This window comes from Heloderma suspectum, chromosome 3, assembly GCF_057233095.1.
Source record: "Heloderma suspectum isolate Gila_16-S chromosome 3, 16-S_ref, whole genome shotgun sequence".
Classification (NCBI taxonomy): domain Eukaryota; kingdom Metazoa; phylum Chordata; class Lepidosauria; order Squamata; family Helodermatidae; genus Heloderma; species Heloderma suspectum.
The window spans coordinates 185467265-185489422 of NC_139460.1; the positions used below are offsets into that span (position 1 = coordinate 185467265).

Here is a 22158-nt window from a genome sequence, read left to right on the forward strand (position 1 = left end):
GCAAACAACGGCTGCGCCCAGAGGATCCAAGGAAAAAGGGGAGGGACTCTCCCTAGTCCTTAAGTTCAGGGGTCTGCCAGTAATTCCCTTTCAAACGGGGACCAACTGTTCCAACTTAGGGCATAGGTACTGTGCTGCTCAGATCTAGTTGCAAACGGTACAGTTGTTAAGTTGTAAAAGAAGAATAAAGCTTTGAAAGGAACCCCTTTGTCTGTGTCTGGACTTGGCTACTGGATTAGACTGAGAGAGGCCTCCAAGGAGCCCTGGACACAGGACATGTAGCTAAGAGCTCAAAGGGAGGCCTAGTTAGAGCAGGTAAGATAGCATTAAGTAAAACTGAGAGAGGTGCCCTTTTGCAGTCAAGGATACTGGCAATTAGACAATCATTCTATCATTATGGCAAAATAGCCACAAACATTCTTCCTGGCCTAGAGTGAGGAGAGGGATCTCAGTGTGTCAATTGGCCCAGTGGTGCTCACTGTATATGCACCCCAAGACTGAACGCTGATGGTGTTTCTCCACAGCAAGGGGGGGGGGGGAAGCAAGTGGTAGAGCATAGGAACAGGTTAAAAGGATCTATTAGATAATTCTTCTCCCCAGGGCTCCTTGGTCAAATTTTCCCCCCAAAACCTGAGCCCCTTACTAAAGTGGGGACAGGCAGGAGAAAAGAGATGCAAGCGGGGGAAATACTTATTATGGTGACAACCAGTTGATGCCAGAAGCTTCACCAACAGAAGCGCAATATTGTATAGACAGATTTTATTAGTTCTGACCCAGTACATCAATGATACAGGGTAGGCTCCAATTCTATTATGTGACTATTAATGCCAAACCATTCAAGTTTTCGTCTCTTTTCACTATTTCCATCACTATCTGTTTTTTTTCAGGTTAAAGAGTTTCCATCTTAATATAATTATCTTATAAACACCTATTCTTTGGATGTCACTGTCAAGCCCAAGGATCCGTTTTGTTACTCCCTTTCAGGATCAAGGTCCTCAGGACAAGACAGGTGTGTAGTTTTCACAGTTCTTGGGGTCAAAATCAAAGAATGCATTTTCTTTTCTAATCCTTGCTGAGACATTCTGCTGAGTGTGCTGCAGTTTGAACTATCCACAATGGACTTATATGACTAACTTTGGCTAACATGCAAGTTAACATCAGTCATATGAAAAAAGTGATAAATTAGCTTTTCAAGCACCTCTGTTGGGCAAAAAAAAGATGCAGTGGTGGTCCTTCAGTATAAGAAGTAGGCAATGATACAGTCCAAGCCGTGCATTGCATATTTCTCATACTGAAAGACCACCAGTTCCTCCTATATGTCCAGATCTGCTGGGGTTCGAGGCTCTTGAATTTGAGCGAGATCAAAGTATTAAGGGTTCACAAACAGGCATTCATGTTGGGATCTCTAAAGTCCCTTTCAAGCGGTCTGAGCCCAAGCCTTCCCATTTTCTGGAGGCAGTAAAAGCCTTTTTCGATTAGGCCAGCCTTCAGTGGCAACTGACTGAAGCTTCTAATTTTAGTTAATCTGTATCGGGTTTCATAATATTGTTCAGACTAGTTTAATATAATACTGTATTCTTGCTTGTTCTGGATAAATGAGACATTATAACCTACCCATAGAGAACATCCATTTTGGTGAAGGACCAAGATATGCAAGGACCTGATAATGCTTGGGTTGGATAACTTTCTAGGCCATGCAGACAAACACATTCACATGCGCAGGCACACACACACACACACACACACAATTGGAAAAGTGGGATCTTTCTGTCCTTGAAGGGCCATCTGAGCAGTGCTGAGACAAACACAGGGAGGTTTACCTTGTGAAGAGCAGCTGCACCATGTCGACCAGAGTGTGCTCTGCGGATTTTCTCAATAACTCTGAAGACAAAAACAAATAACACAGGTGTCATTACTCGGTGTGATATTATCTAGAGGCTTCTCTATGTAGACTCCCCTCCAAGTGTTGTTTACAAAGGATTATTGAAAATTTATTAAAACCAGCTTCAGATTCAGAAGTGCAGCAAAATGTGTAAAGATACACTAAGTGGCGCTACAGAGCTGAAAGGGGGTGGTGGGTGGGGAGAGAAAGACAAGCAACTGAGCAGAAACCGGTACACAAAACTCTAATTTCTTGAGTAAGCTGTGGAAACTCAATGGTACAAATTTAACATATTTTAAGCTTGCTAATGTCCCAGCACACAGACTTATTGCAGGTAGAATTCCTATTGTTTCTTGGAAACCATTCCCCATTTGCGAAAGTTTGGGATATGCTTGCCTGCATTGAAAACCTACCACTAAGCCTCATCTCAAAGCATATACGGAAGCAAGACTGCATGATTTCACACACTGACTCATTGGTGAGATGAGCTCCAACCGGAGTGAGGAGGAGAGTCCGCAGGACCTAAAAGAAGAACACATCAGTATGGCATGATATATCCTAATGACATGCCAACACCATTGTCAAACAATGTAAAAACTCATGTGAAAAAATAGAGGAACGTTAAGTTCAACTGATGGAAGAGAAGGATGCATGTCATCATTACAACTGTTCACATTTAAGTGAATGGGAGCAAAGAACACTTGGTTGTATAAGATTATTGGGTTCCACATGCCTGTCTCTACTGCATCAAGAAAGCCTAGCTTTGGCCACAACAGATTAAAAAAACCTCTCAACTTGAGACCAATTAATGACTATTTGTATTGGAAAAGCTTCTAATGCAGATACATGAGCTATCTGCTTAAAAATGAAGTTATGGCTAAAGTTGCAGTGAAGTCATAACAACCCTCTTCCCTTATTCCAGCTTTCATGGAATGGAATATGTAGGGCATCAGGTGCAAAGCATTAAAATAATAATTGCTTTGCTCCACATACCTGTAAGATCTTCATCAGAACAACTTCATCACTTGCAGGGTCTGTGCCCACAAATCGGGCATGTGTGACGGCATCTGCCATGTTCTCCATTCCCTCAGCTGTGCCCTCATGGTTAGTATCTGTACAAAACAGAAGACAAGTTTTAGCAAGTCCAGACCAAAGGAAAACTGGGTCCAGAGCAAAAATTACCATTCTTATTTCCATGGCTTCCATTTCCCTTCCCTATGCATCAAACTCACAGCACTTGTTCAAATTATGAAGAAAAGCCTTTACCTCCTGTGCATCCAGCACAGAACCCAAGTAGCCTGGTGGTGATGGCATAGATCACTCTGCCCCTTCTCCACCAGCACATCATGTTTCTATGTTAGACATGCAGGAGGCAAAGCCCCATTCTGTTCATCCAGCACTGAAACCAAACGGGCTAGTGGCAGAGATATGGCTCACTTTGACCACCAGCCCACTCAGTTTCTATGCTACATATGCAAGAGGTTTGCCTACTGCACATCTAAGACAGAAATACTGCAGGGGTGAAGCCCACAATCTTGGTTTCTATGCTGGACACATAGGAGGGAGCATCACCTCCTGTGCATCCAGGATTAGATCCAGGATCTGCTTTCCATGGGAAGAAGATCTTCACTCACAGACAATGCCTCCAGCTGATTTTGTGGGATCTCCCCTACACACCACAGCTCACTCCTTCAGCAGGGTCCCCCAATCCTCTGTAGCATTTTCAGGGGGCCAGCAGGGTTGCTGTGGGGTGAAGGGGCTGGGGAACTTTGATTCTGCCAGCCCAACTGCACATGCCTAAATCTGGATCCAACCCCTAGTAAGGAAACACAGTGGGCTGTTGAAGGAGGGATGAAGTATTCCACACCTCCATTAGCAGCCTGCTTGGTTTCTACATTAGATGAGGAGGAGGGTACTTCTTCTCCCTGCCCAGCATAGAAACACAGTGGGCTGCCAGAGGAGGGTCCAAGTGCTCCATCCCTCCCTCAGAAGCGCACTTGGTTTCTACACATAGTGGAGAGAAGCCAAAATGCTCTCCTCCATGTGCAGCACTATATTAAGTAGCGTCAGGGCCTGTTGAATGCTTATAATCATGACCTCCCCCAGATAGCAGTAGGCATAGTCTTAGGTAGGGAATGTACTTTGATTCCCACTCCTGAAGCTTTAGGTATGCAAACTCTAAAATGAAACAAGGTAGTCCTGGGTAACTCTCCTTCCACCAATTACAAACACAAAAGACTTCATTTCATTTATTATATTTTTATATTTTATACTGCCCTATAGCCGAAGCTCTCTGGGCAGTTCACAAAAATAAAAAAACATTAAAAAACATCATATAAAATATAAAAATCATTCACATAATGACATACAACAACATATATCTAAAACAATTTAGAACAATCAGCCAGAGACAACCAAGAGACTCATTATACGCTGCCAAATGCCTGAAAGAAGACTTGAAGGAAACAAAAAGCTTCTTGGCCGTTCTTAAAAGAAAAGTCCTATCTAGCTAAAACCTGGGAACACCCTTGTGCCACACATATTCAACTTGAGAAAAACTCAAGGAAGAATCAGTTTCTGCTAAAAGTTGTAAAGAAATGTAACCTTAGGATAAATAATGGACTGAGCTGCTGAACTACCTACTGCTATAGAAAAACCAAAGCAAGAAGGGGGTTCTCTCTAGAATCATTTCTGGCTGAAGTGATTATGAGGAAAAATGCCTCCAGAATGACTTCAACCTCAGAAGAAGGAACTACTAAATCCTTAAGCAGGTTCTAAGTAGAGAATATGTATACTGGTGGAAGGGCAAATATAAAGAAATATGGGACATGTGCTCACAATCTACAATGACTCCAGAATTTTATTAGGAGGCTTTTCTGGATCTCTTTGGGTAAAAATTTAATCATCTATTTCCAATCAAATGAGGGTTCATTCTAAGCTTCTTAGAACACTGGGCAAATGCCAGACCCATTGTATTTAACGTCAAAGGATCAGAATGCCAAGGTATCCAAAGACTTTGAGTTGATCATCTGCCCATCTATGGCTGTACACCATAGGTTTTCACACAACAGATGGCCATCACAAGGCAATTGAATCTGGCAGCCTTTAGCTGGAAAGCAGTAGAACCTTCAGAACCTCCTTCCTGCTTCTTTTGAAATATCCACAGCATAGTTACTTCACAGTTTAGTTACAATATTTCAAGGTTTATAAATATGCATTACTCATCCAAGCAACAGCTTTCTGAAGCATGAATTTTAGCTGATATTAAAAGGGAAAACAATTGTTCAAGATCCATACCTATTAGTGCATATGAAAGGAACTTATTTACTGAGGTTAGGGCCAATCCAGTGATGGGTCCAGTAGTGTCTTCTGAACGAATAACTTCCAAAAAAGGTCGAAGAAAGACAATAGGTTCAACTGCTGAAAGCTCTGGAGCAAAAGACAAAAGCCATAGCACAATGAAAAATCGATATTATAACAAGACCAAAGAAAACAGCTTCTCCTGTAAGGAGACTCATGTCTGACAGATTCATGTTGTATCATGGCTTGCTTGCTTGCTTATTTATTTATTTAAACAGTTAAAATAAGATAAATACTTAACAGAGAAATTTAAATAGGTAAGTCCCTGACCTATATTTTAATGCAACAGAAGATGGAAGGGGAGAGTGGAATAAAGCACAGAGAGTTTATGAAACTTAATACTCTGATGAACCTTATTATCTAAGTGCTCTGGAAACCTCCAGACTGAGTTTCAACAGTAAAAACAATGCTTAGTGCTGGTACACTGGGACCAAGCATTTTGGTTCAAATCAGTTCACATACTCTACAGTCTCACATACTGTGCTCACTTACAACTTAATACACGGAGGGAAGGGAGGGGGAGAGAGCGGTGGGAGGGTCATTGCTGCACATGAAAGAAGGAAAGGGGTTCTAACATATGTGTGAAACTGACTTGCAGTTTGTGCTCCAGCTCACTTTCTTAAGTGAGCTGCTCTGCATGTATTTTGAGATCTGTCATGACTTTGTTTGATTTGCAGTCTGTGTTAACTACATTCGAGGGTGCCTTAATCCCCTCTACCTGAGCTTGACACATACACACACACACACAATATTGGGATAACAATATACGCTGTATGCCTAGTACACTTTTAAGCCACTGGATAAATTATGAAGATAAAGGGATAATACAGATATATCAAAATGGCCTGCCCTACAGGGATGATGTAAAGATTACTGAGATATATGCAAAGTGCTTTCAAGACCTTGAAGTACAGTAAAATGCTAATTATAGCGCTGCACTAAAGCTACATTTTGAGTGCCTACACTGAACTACTCTGAAGCGGCTCATGATGAAAATGGCTTTTTTGTCCCCAAGAAGTTTGAGAGAAGAGTCAAGGCACCTATAAACTCATTCATTCACTAAAAAGCAAGAAGTTTATTACGTTAAGAATCCCAGTCTAACTTCCATGTCATGTAAGCAGTTCCTCCTCACGCCTGGCACATTTTATCTTCGTAACCACCCTCTGAGTTGCTTGGCTGAATGGGGATTTGAAACTGGGTCTCCCCAGTCCTAGTCCAACATGCTTGTTACTATTCATTTTTTATAGTATTATAAAATACTATTCATTTTAATCCCACCTTTTCTCTAAAGAGCTCATGATTAGTGGTGCCAATTTGGTGGATAAAGTAGCAGTTACAGGAGCTCTGGGGGAAAGCGACCATGTTGTACTCGAGTTCTTGGTTCTAAGGGAAGCAAAAGCCGAGTGTAGTCAAACGCGTATCCTGGATTTTAGGAAAGCTGATTTTATTAAACTCAGAACAATGATCAGTAAGGTCCCATGGCAAGCGACTGTAACGAGAAAAGGAGTCCAACATGGGTAGGAGCTTTTAAATAAGGAAATTATCAAGGCACAATTACAAACAATTCCAACAAGAAGAAAAGGGGGAAGACAACAGAAGAAGCCAATGTGGCTTCACAAAAAGCTTAGAGAGGACCTGAAAACAAAAAAGCACACATATAGGAAGTGGAAAGAAGGCCAAGCTACAAAGGAAGAGTACAGGCAGGTACCACAGAATTGCAGAGATGGCGTCAGGAAGGCTAAAGCTGAGAAGGAGCTGAGGTTAGCGAGGGATGCTAAAAGCAACACAAAGGCTTTCTTCAGCTACTTGCACAGTAAAGACAGAGGAAATAAATGGTTGTTCAGCTATTAAATAAGTATGGTAAAATGATAACAGATGACAAAGAAAAGGCAGAAGTGCTAAATTCCTACTTTGGCTCAGTCTTCTCCCAAAAGAGGGTCTATGACCCCCCTGGCAAAGGCGAAGTACAGGCTGAAGGGGCAGGATTGCAGCTTGAGATCAATAGGCATATGGTCAAGGAACAGCTAATTACTTTGAATGAGTTCAAATCTCCAGGGCCAGATGAACTGCATCCTAGAGTAATAAAGGAACTGGCAGAAGAACTCTCAGAACCACTAGCTATTCTCTTTGAGAAATCTTTGAGAAAGTGCCAGATGACTGGAGGAAGGCTAATGTTGTCCCTATCTTCAAAAAGGGTAAAAAGGAGGAACCTGGGAACTACAGACCAGTCAGTCTGACATCAATCCCTGGGAACATTCTGGGGCAGATTCTAAAGCAATCCATCTGTAAGCACCTTGACAACAATGCAATGATTACTCGAAGCCAACATGGATTTGTCAAGAACAAATCCTGCCAGACGAATCTGAGCTCATTTTTTGATCAAGTCACCTCCCTTGTGGACTGTGGGAATGCTGTAGACATAATATACCTCGACTTCAGCAAAGCTTTCAACAAAGTGCCCCATGATATCCTGATGAGCAAACTAGCTCAAAGTGGGCTAGATGAAACAACGATCCGGTGGATCCACAGTTGGCTACAGAACCGGACTCCAAGAGTGCTTCTCAATGGGATCTTCTCCAACTGGGGAGAGGTAACGAGCGGGGTACCGCAGGGCTCAGTCCTGGGCCCAGTGCTCTTCAACATTTTTATTAATGACTTGGAGGAGGAGGTGCAGGGAATGCTGATCACGTTTGTAGATGATACAACATTGGGCGGGATAGCTAATACTTTGGAAAACAGAAACAAAATTCAAAGTGTTCTTGACAGACTGGAGTGCTGGGCAGAAAACAACAGAGTGAAATTTAATATGGATAAATGCCAAGTTCTGCACCTAGGAAAAAGAAACCAACTGCACAGTTACAAGATGGGGATACGTGGCTCAACAACACTACAAGCAAGAAGGATCTTGGCATTGTTGTAGATCACAAGCTGAATATGAGCAACAGTGTGATGTGGCTGCAAAAAAAGCCAATGCCATTTTGGGCTGCATTCACAAAAGCATAGCTTCCAAATCCCGGGAAGTACTAGTTCCCCTCTACTCAGCACTGGTTAGGCTTCATCTGGAGTACTGTGTCCAGTTCTGGGCACCATACTTTAAGGAGGATGCAGACAAACTGGAGAGGGTTCAGAGGAGGGCAACAAAGATGACTGGGGGACTGGAAACAAAGCCCTATGAAGAGAGACTGAAAGAACTGGGCATGCTTAGCCTTGAGAAGAGAAGACTGAGGGGAGATAGGATAGCGCTCTTCAAGTACTTGAAAGGCTGTCACAGAGAGGAAGGCCAGGATCTCTTCTCCATCATGCCAGAGTGCAGGACATGGAATCATGGGCTCAAGTTACTGGAAGCCAGATTCCGGCTGAACATCAGGAAAAACTTCCTGACTGTTAGAGCAATATGACAATGGAGCCAATTACCTAGGGAGGTGGTGGGCTCTCCCACACTGGAGGCATTCAAGACGAAGCTGGACAGCCATCTGTCAGGGGTGCTGACTTGGATTCCTGCATTGAGCAGGGGGTTGGACTCAATGGCCTTGTAGGTCCCTTCCAACCCTACTATTCTATGATTGCCATCCATCATTTAATTCTCACAAGAACTCTGTGAGATAGGTTAGGCTGAGAGAGTGACACCGCAAAGAAACCCAATGACTGAGTTTGCACAACACAACAACCTACCATGGGCAGGCAGTCATGGTGCGTTGTCATGTCGTCCGAACCCACCACATTTTCTGCAGGGTAGCTTAAATTTCACAAACAACCTATGCTGAGAGTCCATGGCTTGTTGTAAGGTTGTTCATACCCACGGTGAGTATGAACCCAGGACAGCGATTTTATCGTGGGTTGCTGGGGTACAGAGATGCTTGGCAAGAGTGGCAAAAATGCCCATGCCACTCTTCACAATCTCGCCAGTGCCACCTCCAGCCTCCCTCCCCAGTGACTGCTCCTCCACCGATATCCAAATGGCACTCTGGAGGGACCATTACCTTGTTCGCCACCTTTTTAAAAATTATTTTTTTGGTGCCTTAGGAGTACGCAAAGGAGTTCATAATTTTAAAATTTTTTCTCCATTTTTTCACAAGTGCACAACAGCATACTTTCACCTGTCCAATTTGTATGGTCTTGCCTTGTCAATGTCCTTGTATGTCACAGCAGTCAATGGGAGCACCGAAGTGTACATAACATACAAGGACATTGACGAGGCCAGACTGCAGATAGGCTAATTTGCACACAGTTGACAAAGACCGGGGCTGGGGGGATCATACTAAGGGAGAGGAGGAACCCAGTTGGTAGCACACCAGAGATAGGAAGGAATCTACCTGGACCCACACCTAGATGACATCTTTGTCCACTCTGCAACCAGAGAAAGGGGGATGCAGGACTTACAGGCTACTCTGAACTGTCTCCAGGCACATGGTTTCATTGTAAACATACAGAAGAGCTCCTTAGTATTGAAACAGCGCTTGGAGAACCTGGGAGTAATCCCGGACACAAAGGAACACAAGAAGTTCCCCACAGAGGTCAGGAAGTGCAAGATTCTTCACATGTTGGAGGAGGCAGCCCAGACAATATGGATTTGATGTCCTTGGCACAGCTTTTAGGCCTGATGGTGTCCTGCCAGGAGATAGTGAATTGGTCGCGTTTTCACACCCAACTTCTGCAGCACTTACTCCATCATTTCCAGAGCCACATAGCGCTCAGGGAACACCTACAGGTAGAGATTTCCAACGAGCTGCAGACTGTTAAATTGGTGGATGGAACCCTTCCGGATGAACAGCGGGATGTCACTTGCAAGCCACGACAGAGTCGTCATCACCACAGATGCCAGCCTGTTTGGCTGGGGGGCTCACACAGGGATACTGGTGGCTCAAGGAACATGGTCAGCAAGGGGGGCAAAGAAAAGCATAAACCTGATGAAATCATGAGCCATCAAGCTGGCACTGTTGGAATTTCAAGAAAAAATACATAATCACCACGTTCTTGTGTGCAAAGACAATGTAACTGCAAAAGCCTATGTGAACAGACAGGGAGGAACAAGGTTGGAGGCGTTACACTTGGGGGCATCTGTGATTCTAAGCTGGGTGGAACACAACCTGGCATCAATCAAGGCCGAGCATTTGGTGGGGAAATCCAACCTCTTGGTTGATTGGCTCAGCCACGAAGTGGAGCAGGAAGAATGGGCATTGCATCCGGAGGTTTTTCAACAGATGGTACAATGTTTCAGGCTACCAGGCATAGACCTATTCACCACACCACAAAAATGCAAAATGTCCACAGTTCATGACAAGAGACTCTTCTCCAGAAGCAGTGGGAAACAATGCACTAGAGAGGCCATGGACTCAATGTCTCCTCTATGACATTCCGCCACTGTCATTGCTAGCACGGGTACTTTGAAGGATAAGGGAGTCTCCCTCCTCCCTGTGCTCAGAGTCAGATTGAGCATCAGAGCTATTAGGAGAGAACTGAGAAAGGACCTGAGAAACAACCTTACTGTACCCTGCCCTATGAAGAGGTTTAGGTGCCTTGGGGCTAGGAGCAGTTGCTTTTCCCTGCATGGCTGTAAATTCTTGAGGAACTTTCCTGGGCTTGCCTCCCCTGCCCTGCCTACCAGATCTTGAGTCTGACGAGGAGGACCGTGGGGGGGGGGGGGATCTATGTCCCTTCTTACGTTTGTGATGAGATCTGCCTCTAGAATGGCTACATCTGTGTCTTTCACTTTTGAGTCTTCTTGGATGGGCAGGGTGATCTGTTGGAGGATTCCCTGCACGCTCCCCACCCAGGGATCATAGCCCCCCACACTTCCTTAAGAACTAGGGCTTGCACCCACTGTATGAACTCAGGGTGTGCCCTATCCCCACTTAAATCTGGTGGTTTGGGTGAGGGAGAGGAAGCAGCTCTACTCACCCTCTCCACTTCCATGCTGTTGCCCTGGAGCACCCTACGGTCTCAGCTGCTGCTGCTGCTAGTGGCTGCTGAGTCTCCAGCAATGTGGCATCACTCAGTCCCCATCTCCATCGCACTCAGAGGGGAAGGAGAGATACAGAGTCTGGCTCCTGGCCACCTGTCCTTCCAGGAGAGGAGGCAGCAGGGCCCACATCCTTCTAGCCAACTGTGCTGCAAAGAGTGGTGGCTCATGGCCTCTTGGAAAAGGTGTGAAAGAAACACTCCCCGCTGCAGCCTCACTAGCCCCACTGCTAAGGAGACAGGCAGGAAGTGCAGCAGAATTTGACGAGCGCTCCCTTTCCTTTTGTTATGTGATCTTCCCTGACCCGCCTAATTGTCGGGGGGGGGGGGGAGCAGAGAAGACCAACGATCTACAAAACAAAAAAGGGAATGAAAACAATTAATGCAGTGAGCACGGAGCTCAGTCCAGGCCTTGTGTTGCCAGTATGAAGGGCTGGTCTGGGGAAGCAGGATATCCTTCCCTCTATAGGAGACTGGCAAGATGTTGGTCCTGCCTGCTTACAGAAGAGGAGGGGCTATTCCAAAGGATAAGCATATTGAATGCCCTCCATGAGTCCTGGGAAACACTCTCAGAAAATTTCACACCTATGTGTAATTCTTAGCTGTACTTGGAAAGGATTATAGATGTTGGACATTGATAGACCCCGGGGTCAGTTACAAGGAGCACAAGACTCCCTTGTTACAACAGCTTTGCTGCCTACTGGTCTGTTTCCTAGGAGAATTCAAAGTGCTGGTTATGACCTATAAAGCCCTATATGGCTTGGGACCAGGTTACCTGAAAGACCGCCTTCACATATACAAGCCTGCCCAGTGCTTAAGATCTTCTGGAGAGGCCCTTCTTTCAAGACCGACACCATCACAGCTGCATTTGGTGGTGACACAAGAGACGGCCTTCTCAGTGGCCACTTCCAAGCTGTGGAACTCTCTCCCAATGGAAACTACACTCACTCCCTCTCTGCTAGGCTCAACAGCAAGCAAAGGTCATTTTAGTCAAGAAGGCCTTTGGACTGTAAGTGGGTCAGTGGGTTCGGTGCTGTTTTTATTCTTTAATTCTAAGGTTTTTATTGCATTTTAATGTGTTTAATTGTTTTAAGCTATTTTAAATTGTTTTTGTAAGCCGCCTTGAGTACCATTTTTTGGTAGAAGGGTGGAGTATAAATCAAATAAATAAACAGAACCAGCAGAGGAAGACCAGCCCTGTTGACACCAGTTAGACTTAAGTTATTCATGACACATTTCACTTGACAAATTATTTGTATGTCATCATGACTAACTTAAGTCCCATTGATTTCAATGGGTCTATTCTAAGCAGGAATAAGTCTGGATACAATCCAAAATGTTTGTTTTCTGGTGCTCGTATGTCAAAATGGCTAAAATCTGTTGCCTTTTGTCAGAGCAATGCATGAGGCCACCTGGGGACTGCAACTTTCAGCTATCCATTTCATAATTTTCATAGTTCTTGTCTTATGATTATATCAATTTATCCTTTTTCATGTTTAGAAATGGTGAACCTTCAAGTATCACACCCAGAAAATACTACAAAGAAATCAGTGTCTGAGAACAGTAGGAAGCCTAAAGTATAGATTATTTTCAAGCTACTGAGTTAATCTGCAACAATGGCTTAACTAGAATGTCCCATCTGTAGTTTATTAGTGGATCTCACAAGAAGAGAAAACCTCTATGATAAAATGGCACATATAGCTCCAGATGTATTGAAAAGAACTTGGCAGCACACATATAACCTCCTCATGCCTATTACTGAAAGCAATCCTTTCTGTGTATCAGTGTTGTGGGATGGAACGTTTTCCTAAACAGAAAATCTTCAGTGCTTTATTTTTCTGCAGAAAATTATCCATTTTAGAAGTTTATTACTAACAATGAATGGATGCCAATTACAAATACAATATTAGGCAAACTTGGCAGTTTCAAAGTTGTAAATACTGTTTTTGAGGTGATTATCCCTAGCAATTATGTGAGAGAATCTGTGTGTGTGTGTGTGTGACTGACTGATTGACTGATTGATTGATTGATTGATTGAAATACATATCTCTCTCAGTGTGAAATGCAACTAATAAGTAGTGACAACGAAACTGAAGGTACCTTTTTGAAATAGATAAAAAGGTTTCAGCATATCATGCACAATTCTACGGGTTGATAAAATTAATTGGTGCAGCCTTCCCCAACCAGTCCCCTCCGGATTCACTGGACTGGGAGGGTGCTGGGAGCTGTAGTCCAACACATCTGGAGGGCACCAGGTTAGGGAAGGATGAATTAGCGTGCCAAAAGTTTTCAGTATTGTTGTTTTTCTTACATTTAAACAAGGTAAGGAAAGTACATGCTATTGCCTTTAAATTTTTACTACTATTCCAATAAAAAGGTCTGCATAAAGATGATGCTGTTAAAGTGCTGCATTCAATATGCCAACAAATTTGGAACACTCAACAATGGCCGCAAGACTGGAAAAGGTCAGTTTACATTCCAATTCCAAAGAAGGGCAACAAAGAGTGTTCAAACTACCGTACAATTGCGCTCATTTCACATGCCAGCAAGGTGATGCTCAAAATCCTACAAGCTAGGCTTCAGCAGTATGTGAACCGAGAACTACCGGAAGTACAAGCTGGATTTCGAAGAGGCAGAGGAACTAGAGATCAAATCGCCAACATTCGCTGGATCATGGAGAAAGCAAGAGAATTCCAGAAAAACGTCTATTTCTGCTTCATTGACTACGCTAAAGCCTTTGATTGTGTGGATCACAACAAACTGTGGCAAATCCTTAAAGAGATGGGAGTACCAGACCACCTTACCTGTCTCCTGAGAAACCTGTACAAGGGACAAGAAGCAACAGGAAGAACCGGACATGGAACAACCGATTGGTTCCAAATTGGGAAAGGAGTACAACAAGGCTGTATATTGTCATCCTGCTTATTTAATTCATATGCAGAGTACATCATGAGAAACGCCGGGTTGGATGAATCACAGGTCGGAATTAAGATTGCCGGGAGAATTATCAACAACCTCAGATACGCAGACGACACCACCCTAATGGCAGAAAGTGAAGAGGATCTAAAGAGCCTCTAGTTGAGGGTGAAAGTGGAGGGTGCAAAAGCTGGTTTGAAACTCAACATTAAAAAAACTAAGATCATGGCATCTGGCCCCATCACTTCCTGGCATATTGAAGGGGAAGAAATGGAAGCAGTGGCAGATTTTATTTTCTTGGGCTCCAAGATCACCGCAGACGGTGACTGCAGCCATGAAATTAAAAGACGCTTGCTCCTTGGGAGGAAAGTTATGGCAAACCTAGACAGCATAGTAAGAAGCAGAGACATCACCTTGCTGACAAAGGTCCGTCTAATCAAAGCTATGGTTTTCCCAGTAGCAACGTATGGCTGTGAGAGCTGAACTATAAGGAAGGCTGAGCGCCGAAGAATTGATGCCTTCGAACTGTGGTGCTGGAGAAGACTCTTATGAGTCTCCTGGACTGCAAGGAGGTCAAATCAGTCATTCTAAAGGAAATCAACACTGACTGCTCATTGGAAAGACAGATACTGAAGCTGAAGCTCAAATATTTTGGCCACCTAATGTGAAGAGAAAACTCCTTGAAAAGACCCTGATGCTGGGAAAGATTGAAGGCAAAAGGAGAAGGGGACGGCAGAGGATGAGATGGCTAGATAGCATCACCGATGCAATGAATATGACTTTGAGCACACTCCGGGAGAGAGCGGAGGACAGGAAGGCCTGGCGTGGTCCATGGGGTCAGGAAGAGTGGGGCACAACTTAACGACTGAACAACAACAAGCTTATTTAACCCATCGTAGGTTATTGTGTCATCGGAATGCAATCTACATGTGCTTTAAGTTTTTCCCCTCAGATATTTCAGGTAAAATACTTGTAGTATACTGGGACAAAAAAATAACAGAGTACTTTTTTAGGTTTGTTGTTTACTAAATACAAGTAAAATAAACCTGCTGAATTAGATCACTCTCTTGGGCAGGGGTGGGGAAGGTCCATTTGGCCATTTTCACACACACATACCCTGGACCACCACTCCCTCACAGGCCACACCAACCCCTCCAACGCCAAAAAAACAAAACAAAACAAAAAATGGAGTCCAGAGCTAATTTTGACACTTTTGGTGCTCCATAGCAGCTACAGAGCTACTAAAAGTGTAAAAAGGGGCTCAAAATGGCCACTCCGGATGTCTTTTTTTCCAAAACATTTTTTTTTTTAACCATTTTGTGGGCTTGGGCCACAACAGGGGACAGCAAGGGCTGCACGTGGCCTGCCCATCCCTGTTCTATGGCATTTTTTTTTTTAATGCAAACATGTTTTTCCGATGCAAATGACCCAATGCAAATTAGTCTAAGTTCAAAATTTTCCAGAAAACCCACATCACTGTTGTGTATGTATCATTCTTTTATACGATCGTGCATGTGGTGGGGTTATTATTAGATTCTAGAGATGTAAAATTTCCAGATATTTTGAAGCTACCGGGGGGGGGGGATTTTTTTTCAGAGGGGGGGAGGGGAAATTGAAAAATATGCATTACTTATTTTTGTACCGCTCTTCATAGACCTAATGTCACATTTTTACTTTAGAAATATAAAAGGTATTATTTATTTATTTATTCGTTGCATTTCTATACCACCCAGCGGTTTACATAATGATACATTAAGATATAGAGGGCCCCTTTCATGCAGCTCAGAACTAAGATCCTGACATAAGAGGTAGCATGTAGAGAGGGAGACAAGATTCTGTTATCTTTAAGAGTTATGCAGAAGGGGGAATTTTAGCATGTGCAGCTTTTCCCATGTACCCCAAATTCCCTCTTCTTCACAGTTACTATAAAAGCTCAGGAAGGAACTCTGTACTCTGGTGTCATCACCCTAGTTATACACCAGCATTTTTTCCACTACCAAGTAGCTTTCATTTGTGCTCATTAAAAATGCATTTGTTTATTTGATTTCTATCCTGCCTTTAATGCCAAAAGGATCCCCAAGGCAGCTTAGAAAAAATAATGAAATGCAATTACATTGGGGCTGCATTGGGGCTGCCCTTCTAACATATAGCATTGCTCTTGTGTAATGTATCTTCCCTGCCCCCAAATACAGTTTTCTAAGGTCACTGTGGGTGTTATAATCACATTTATTCCATCCTACTCCCTGAGTGCTGCTAATATAGTGGTTAATGTGATGTAATATTTAGTGTGTTGGATAAGTGTGTCTGTGTGGGTGTGTCTGCCGCCATTTGCATCCATGTCTTTAGCCATGATAGGCTACGTAGATATATATGTAGCCTATCACGGCAATAGGAAGGAACGCAAATTTGCATCCCTGTGCAGCCCAGCGGATGGATGTCCAGCTGCGGGCGGCCCCAGCCAGCGGCTCCATAGAGTCGCCGTGGAGCAGAGCCGGCCAGGGAGGATTCCGGGGGGAGGGACGGAGCACCTCCCTCCCATCGCGGATTGCCCGGCGCGGAGCCAGGTAGGTGTTTCGTACCCTAGTCTAGTCCCCTTTTAAAACCATCTAAGTTGGTGGCAGCAAATTCCATAGTTTAACTATGTGCAGGGTGAATAAGTACTTTTATCTCTCCTGAATCTCCCACCATTCAGGTATGAGAGAGGGAGGAAAAAATCTCCCTATTGTCTTCACACAATGCATAATTATATATGCTTTCGCCATGTCCTCAATTACTCACCTTTTCTCTAAACTTCCCAAACAAAAGCAATGAGAGAGAAAACAGGGCCATTCCACCAGTTCTTCTGAAAGACCACCCACATTAAGGTTACTCCTCCCTCAACTGTCACCACTAGCAGCCATCCCACCAGGCTCTAATAGAGGCTGATGAGAGGGGATGCAGGGCCATTCCACTAGCCCTGCTGAAAGACTTCATTTTTTTCTCTTCCCACCCAATCCCTTTTTATTTTTCTGTCATGTCTTCTTACAGCCTGCAGAAGGGGCTGTCTTCTTTAACAGATAGTGTGTAAGTTCCTACGGGAGCCTTTTTTTCTGAGAAGCAGGATAAAAATACTATAAATAAATAAACAAAATTTAAAAGGAAGAATTAAAAATAACTCTGTTATGAACTTGAGAGGATGCAATATGAGAAAAGGAAAAGCAGAAGAGAAAGAAGAAATTGCAAGGGGAGAATCTTCCCCACCTGGACTTAAGCCCAGTGAAACTGCAAACCCAAACACATGCCGTGCTCCTGAGCCATGAACTCAGGGGAAGAGTAGGAGCTCACTCTTATGTAGAGAGAAGAAACACATAAGCCATCAAATAGTGGATAGTGGTATTGCACTATCATCATCATCATCATCATATAATAACACAACATACATCAATGTGAAGGGGCCTGATTTGCATGTTGAGTAGAGCTGCAATATATGTTCAACTGCTACAATACCGTAACAGGAACAAATTGGTGTTTGGGGCACTTGCGGCTTCTCCCAGCCACCTTCAATAAGAGTCTGGGCACTGGGTCACCCTGATCTCAAGTGGTACTGGGAGCACTAGGGACAGATCTTGTCAGGAAAGGAAACTGTGACTGGGAATATTTTTTCTTTCTTTTTTTTAACTGAGTTAACAGTTAAAACTGACTGGTCCTTCTTAGAGCTTGTTGCTGCAGAATATATAAGAGTTGAGTTGTGGGGATTTGCTAAGTTTTGTAACAGAGATCCTATGCTTTAATTAATTCCTATTGGCTAAAGTCACAAATAGGTGGGTTCTTCCTTCCTTGTTGAAATCACTACCAGGAAGGGAGGCCTTATCCTATTAGTTGGAATAATATGTGGATGTGTTCTGGTAATTGGGATCTTGGTCTGTTGTTCCTATGAGGTGAAGAAGGAAGTATAAGAGCGTCTACCTCACACTTGGCTTCAGAGGCATTTTGAGAAGAACTTCACCGCCTCCACAGCTTTCTGTTTAAGGAGAGATATTGGGAAGAATACGAAAATCTGGGTACTGTCACTCAGTTGTATTTACCTTGATAACCAACAAGCTCTAAACTGTTAAATAGCAAATTAAGAGAGCACAAGACCAGAAAGAGTTATCTCACGCAATATGTGCCTTTCCCGAACCGTTTAAACCCGTGACTTAATTTCACACTAGTTCATTTCATCAGAAAACACAATTGACAGACAGAGCCACAGAGAAAAGGCAGCCATCTTACAGAATTCCTTCACCTGCTGGGTTCTATCGGTAAAGCAATGACACATTCCATGGAATCATAAAGCCTTTCAAATGTAGTCCACACATTTAAAATAACATGAGATGCAGCCATGCAAATGGCATGTGAGAAAGTTTGCATCCTATTTAAAAAGTCAAGCTAAGGCAACACTCAATAATATTGATTTTATCAATGAGGGAGACACGTATCTCCAAAGGGCAGAAAATCAGAAACAAAATACATCAATATAGCATTACAAGGACAGATTGGGGGCGGGGGGGGGGAGAGAAAGTTCATGGAGTGGGGAGAAGATGGGCATGGCAACATGAGTTTTTTCCTCTCATTTTACCCCCATCCATGTTTCTCAGCTGGGAACAGCCCAGAAAGCAACCAGCTTGACCAAAGGGACTGCAGTAGGTCTCCTCAGACTCAGCTTCCCTATGGACCTGGTGAGAATAAGAACCCAGACAGCAGCTACAACCCAGAAATTTGAATGAAACTGCCATCTGGTACATTCATAGAATCATAGAATCATAGAATAGTAGGGTTGGAAGGGAAGTCCAACCCCCTGCTCAATGCAGGAATCCAAGTCAGAGCATCCCTGACAGATGGCTGTCCAGCCTCATCTTGAATGCCTCCAGTGTGGGAGAGCCCACTACCTCCCCAGGCAACTGGTTCCATTCTCGTATTGCTCTAACAGTCAGGAAGTTTTTCCTGATGTTCAGCCGGAATCTGGCTTCCTGTAACTTGAGCCCATGATTCCGTGTCCTGCACGCTGGGATGATCAAGAAGAGATCCTGGCCTTCTTCTCTGTGACAACCTTTCAAGTACTTGAAGAGTGCTACCATATTTCCCCTCAGTCTTCTCTTCTCAAGGCTAAACATGCCCAGTTCTTTCAGTCTCTCTTCATAAGGCTTTGTTTCCAGTCCCATGATCATCTTTGCTGCCCTCCTCTGAACCCTCTCCAGTTTGTCTGCATCCTTCTTAAAGTCCTTCTTAAATTCGCCTGTTGCCTGGTGACTCCATAAAACCCCTGGGCAAGAGGACATAGCATAGCCATGTTGAAGAGCCATAATCGCTTAACCTCAATCAACAGAGTCCCCAGTCCAGCCTTTTATTCTCTCCTTGCATGTGTTTGGCTATCATGTATTCTGATCACATTTCAAATCCAGAAGCAAGAAGACACAGAAGACTCAATTAGTTTTCCATCTAACGTGTGTTCAGTGTAATAAGCTACAATAAGCTTCAGCCACTGAAGACAGTTTTCTAACAAACCTCAGGAAATGTTTTCTATGAATCATCGTGGCTTTATTCCTGCAGTATAAGATGAGCATTTGTGTAGAAATATTACTTCTTTAAAAACAATGCATAGCAACTAATTCTCAATTCTGCATTGAGGTAAAATTGTTTATAGCTTGCTTACCCCGTCCCCTGCCCCAAGAGACCACTTTGCTGTAAAAACAGCTTCGTCATTCTCTAAGTGCTCTTTTTTTATGACTGAAATAATGCTAACGTGTTTAAATGTGTTTGGGGGTTGGACTTGATGGCCTTGTAGGCCCCTTCCAACCCTACTATTCCATGAAATTTGTAACCAGGAATTTTCTCTGAGCCTTTGAGTATTCAGTCAATGCTTATAAAGAGAACTTTAAAACATACAATGGCAAGAGATGATATCCAAATTTATGTTGGAGGATAAGCATTCCAAAAAGAGTATCAAGATACTGCAACATCATTCTAAGGGGAAAAAATGGTTCTTAATATTTATCTCCATCATTACACTCACTGCACAGACCAAGTCTTAGAATGGATAAATACTAGGTCACTGAGATTCTTCTCTGTTTTATTAGGGGTGGCTTGTAAATATTTATTTCTAACAAATTTGTTAAAAATCGTTTACACATTCATTAATTCATTCATTCATTACATTTATATCCCGCCTTTTTTCCTCCTTAAGGAACCCAAGGTGGTGTACATAATCTTCCTCCATTTTATCCTCACAACAACAACCCTGTGAGGTGGGTTGGACTGAGAGTCTGAGATTGGCCCAAAGCCATCCAGTGAGCTTCCATGGCTGAGTGGGGACTAGAACCCGGATCTCCCAACTCCCAGTCCAACACTCTAGCCACTATACCACACATGCTCTTATATATACATTTAAAAACATGAATCTGTGGCAACAGTTTAGAAACTGTTTACTATTATCCTTTCTAAACTGCCCAGAGAGCTTTGGCTATGGGGCAGTATAGCAATGTTAATAGTAGTAGCAGTAGTAGTAGTATTTTTGGGCCACAGCTCTGCAACAGCAAATATGCAAAAAAAATTTCAGGACTGGTGAAACAGGACCTACCTTCTGCTTGGCATTGCAAAAGCCCAGAAATGGTGGAGCAAGTGAGTGGATGCCATGGATAAACCAAGATCATACATATAAACTTGAAACACAAATATGAGATATATACTATATTTTGTTCAAAATTAAGTCTTTAATTCAAGTGGTAGATTTTATTCACTAAAAACAGAAATCAAAAACAAAACAAACAAAAAGGCCAGCTGCAAATGAACAAAAGTAATATATAATTGAAATAGGTCACATATAATGCCAAAAATTGTTAGCACATGTAACATGTGCTGATGCAAATTGTTATAACATATATTAAGACAAACTAAATAGTCAACATACACAATAATTATGAATTCACATGATGAATACTGCAATTTCATAGATCCGTTTTGATTAAAGTCTAAATCATAAATCATCCAGGTATTATGAAAACAGTGAAAATCTGAATTTCATGTAAGAAGAAACATCACTGAGGCACTGTGCCTATCTATGTTTATGTCAATGAAATAATCTGTGAATATCATTAATGGGAAAAAATCAAATATTATATGAAATGCAATAATGCAAGTAAATTTTGAGCGGTTTTCAATTATATATTACTTTTGTACATTTGCAAATTTCCTTGTTGTTTTGGTCTATAAGAGATCTTTCTCAGTTTCTTTTTTGTCATGTGTTTTATTTATTTATTTATTTATTACATTTATATCCCGCCTTTTTTCCTCCAAGGAACTCAAGGTGGTGTACATAATCCTCCTCCTCCTCCATTTTATCCTCACAACAACAACCCTGTGAGGTAGGTTGGGCTGAGAGTATGTGACTGGCCCAAAGTCACCCAGTGAGCTTCCATGGCCGAGTGGGGACTAGAACCCGGATCTCCCGACTCCCAGTCCAGCACTCTAGCCACTAATGTCAAACAGTAAGGCTGGTTTCCCCTCCACACACACTCCTGAAACTCCTATCTAGGGATGTCAGAGAATTCCGCCACGGATCTCAGTGAAGCCGAATGCCAGTGCATTCGGCCCCCCGAAATCCATGGCAGAATGAAGCCCCCCATCCCCCCACCCCACGAAAGGCATGCGAAACAGAGCACTTACCTGCTGCCGTTCGCGCTGCTTTGCGAATGGTGGCTGCATCTGCAGCTGCGGTTCGCTTCCCCATTTAGGCCATGATAGGCTACGTAAATACTTACATAGCCTATCACGGCTGACACAGGGACGCCATTTGCGTCCCTCCGGAGGCTGTGATAGGTTACGTAAGTATTTACGTAGCCTATCATGGCAAAAAAAGGGAACGCAAATGGAGGCTGCCATAGCTGCTGCCATTTGCGTTCCTGTTTTTTTTGCTGTGATAGGCTACGTAAATATTTACGTAGCCTATCACGGTAAAAAAACAGGGGCGCAAATGCCATAGCGGCTGCCATTTGCGCTCCTGTCTTTCGCCGTGATAGGCTACGTAA

General features: G+C 43.2%; 1 protein-coding gene across 13 annotated transcripts in view; it reads right to left on the reverse strand.

Moving 5' to 3' along the window:
* GBF1 (golgi brefeldin A resistant guanine nucleotide exchange factor 1) overlaps positions 1-22158 on the reverse strand; it is a 265435-nt gene that overhangs the window by 163653 nt on the left and 79624 nt on the right. For 12 of the 13 annotated variants that reach the window (XR_014788747.1, XR_014788745.1, XM_084841340.1 and 9 more), the window contains exons 4-7: positions 5180-5311; positions 2876-2994; positions 2296-2404; positions 1821-1881 (exon numbers count right to left, since the gene is read on the reverse strand). Coding sequence is in view for 11 of the 13 variants with exons in the window: in XM_084841340.1 (XP_084697466.1) it covers positions 1821-1881; positions 2296-2404; positions 2876-2994; positions 5180-5311 (421 nt within the window). In the remaining 2 variants the exon portion in view is untranslated. The remainder of the gene's footprint in view (positions 1-1820; positions 1882-2295; positions 2405-2875; positions 2995-5179; positions 5312-22158) is intronic. The other variant, XM_084841346.1, reaches the window with a different exon arrangement.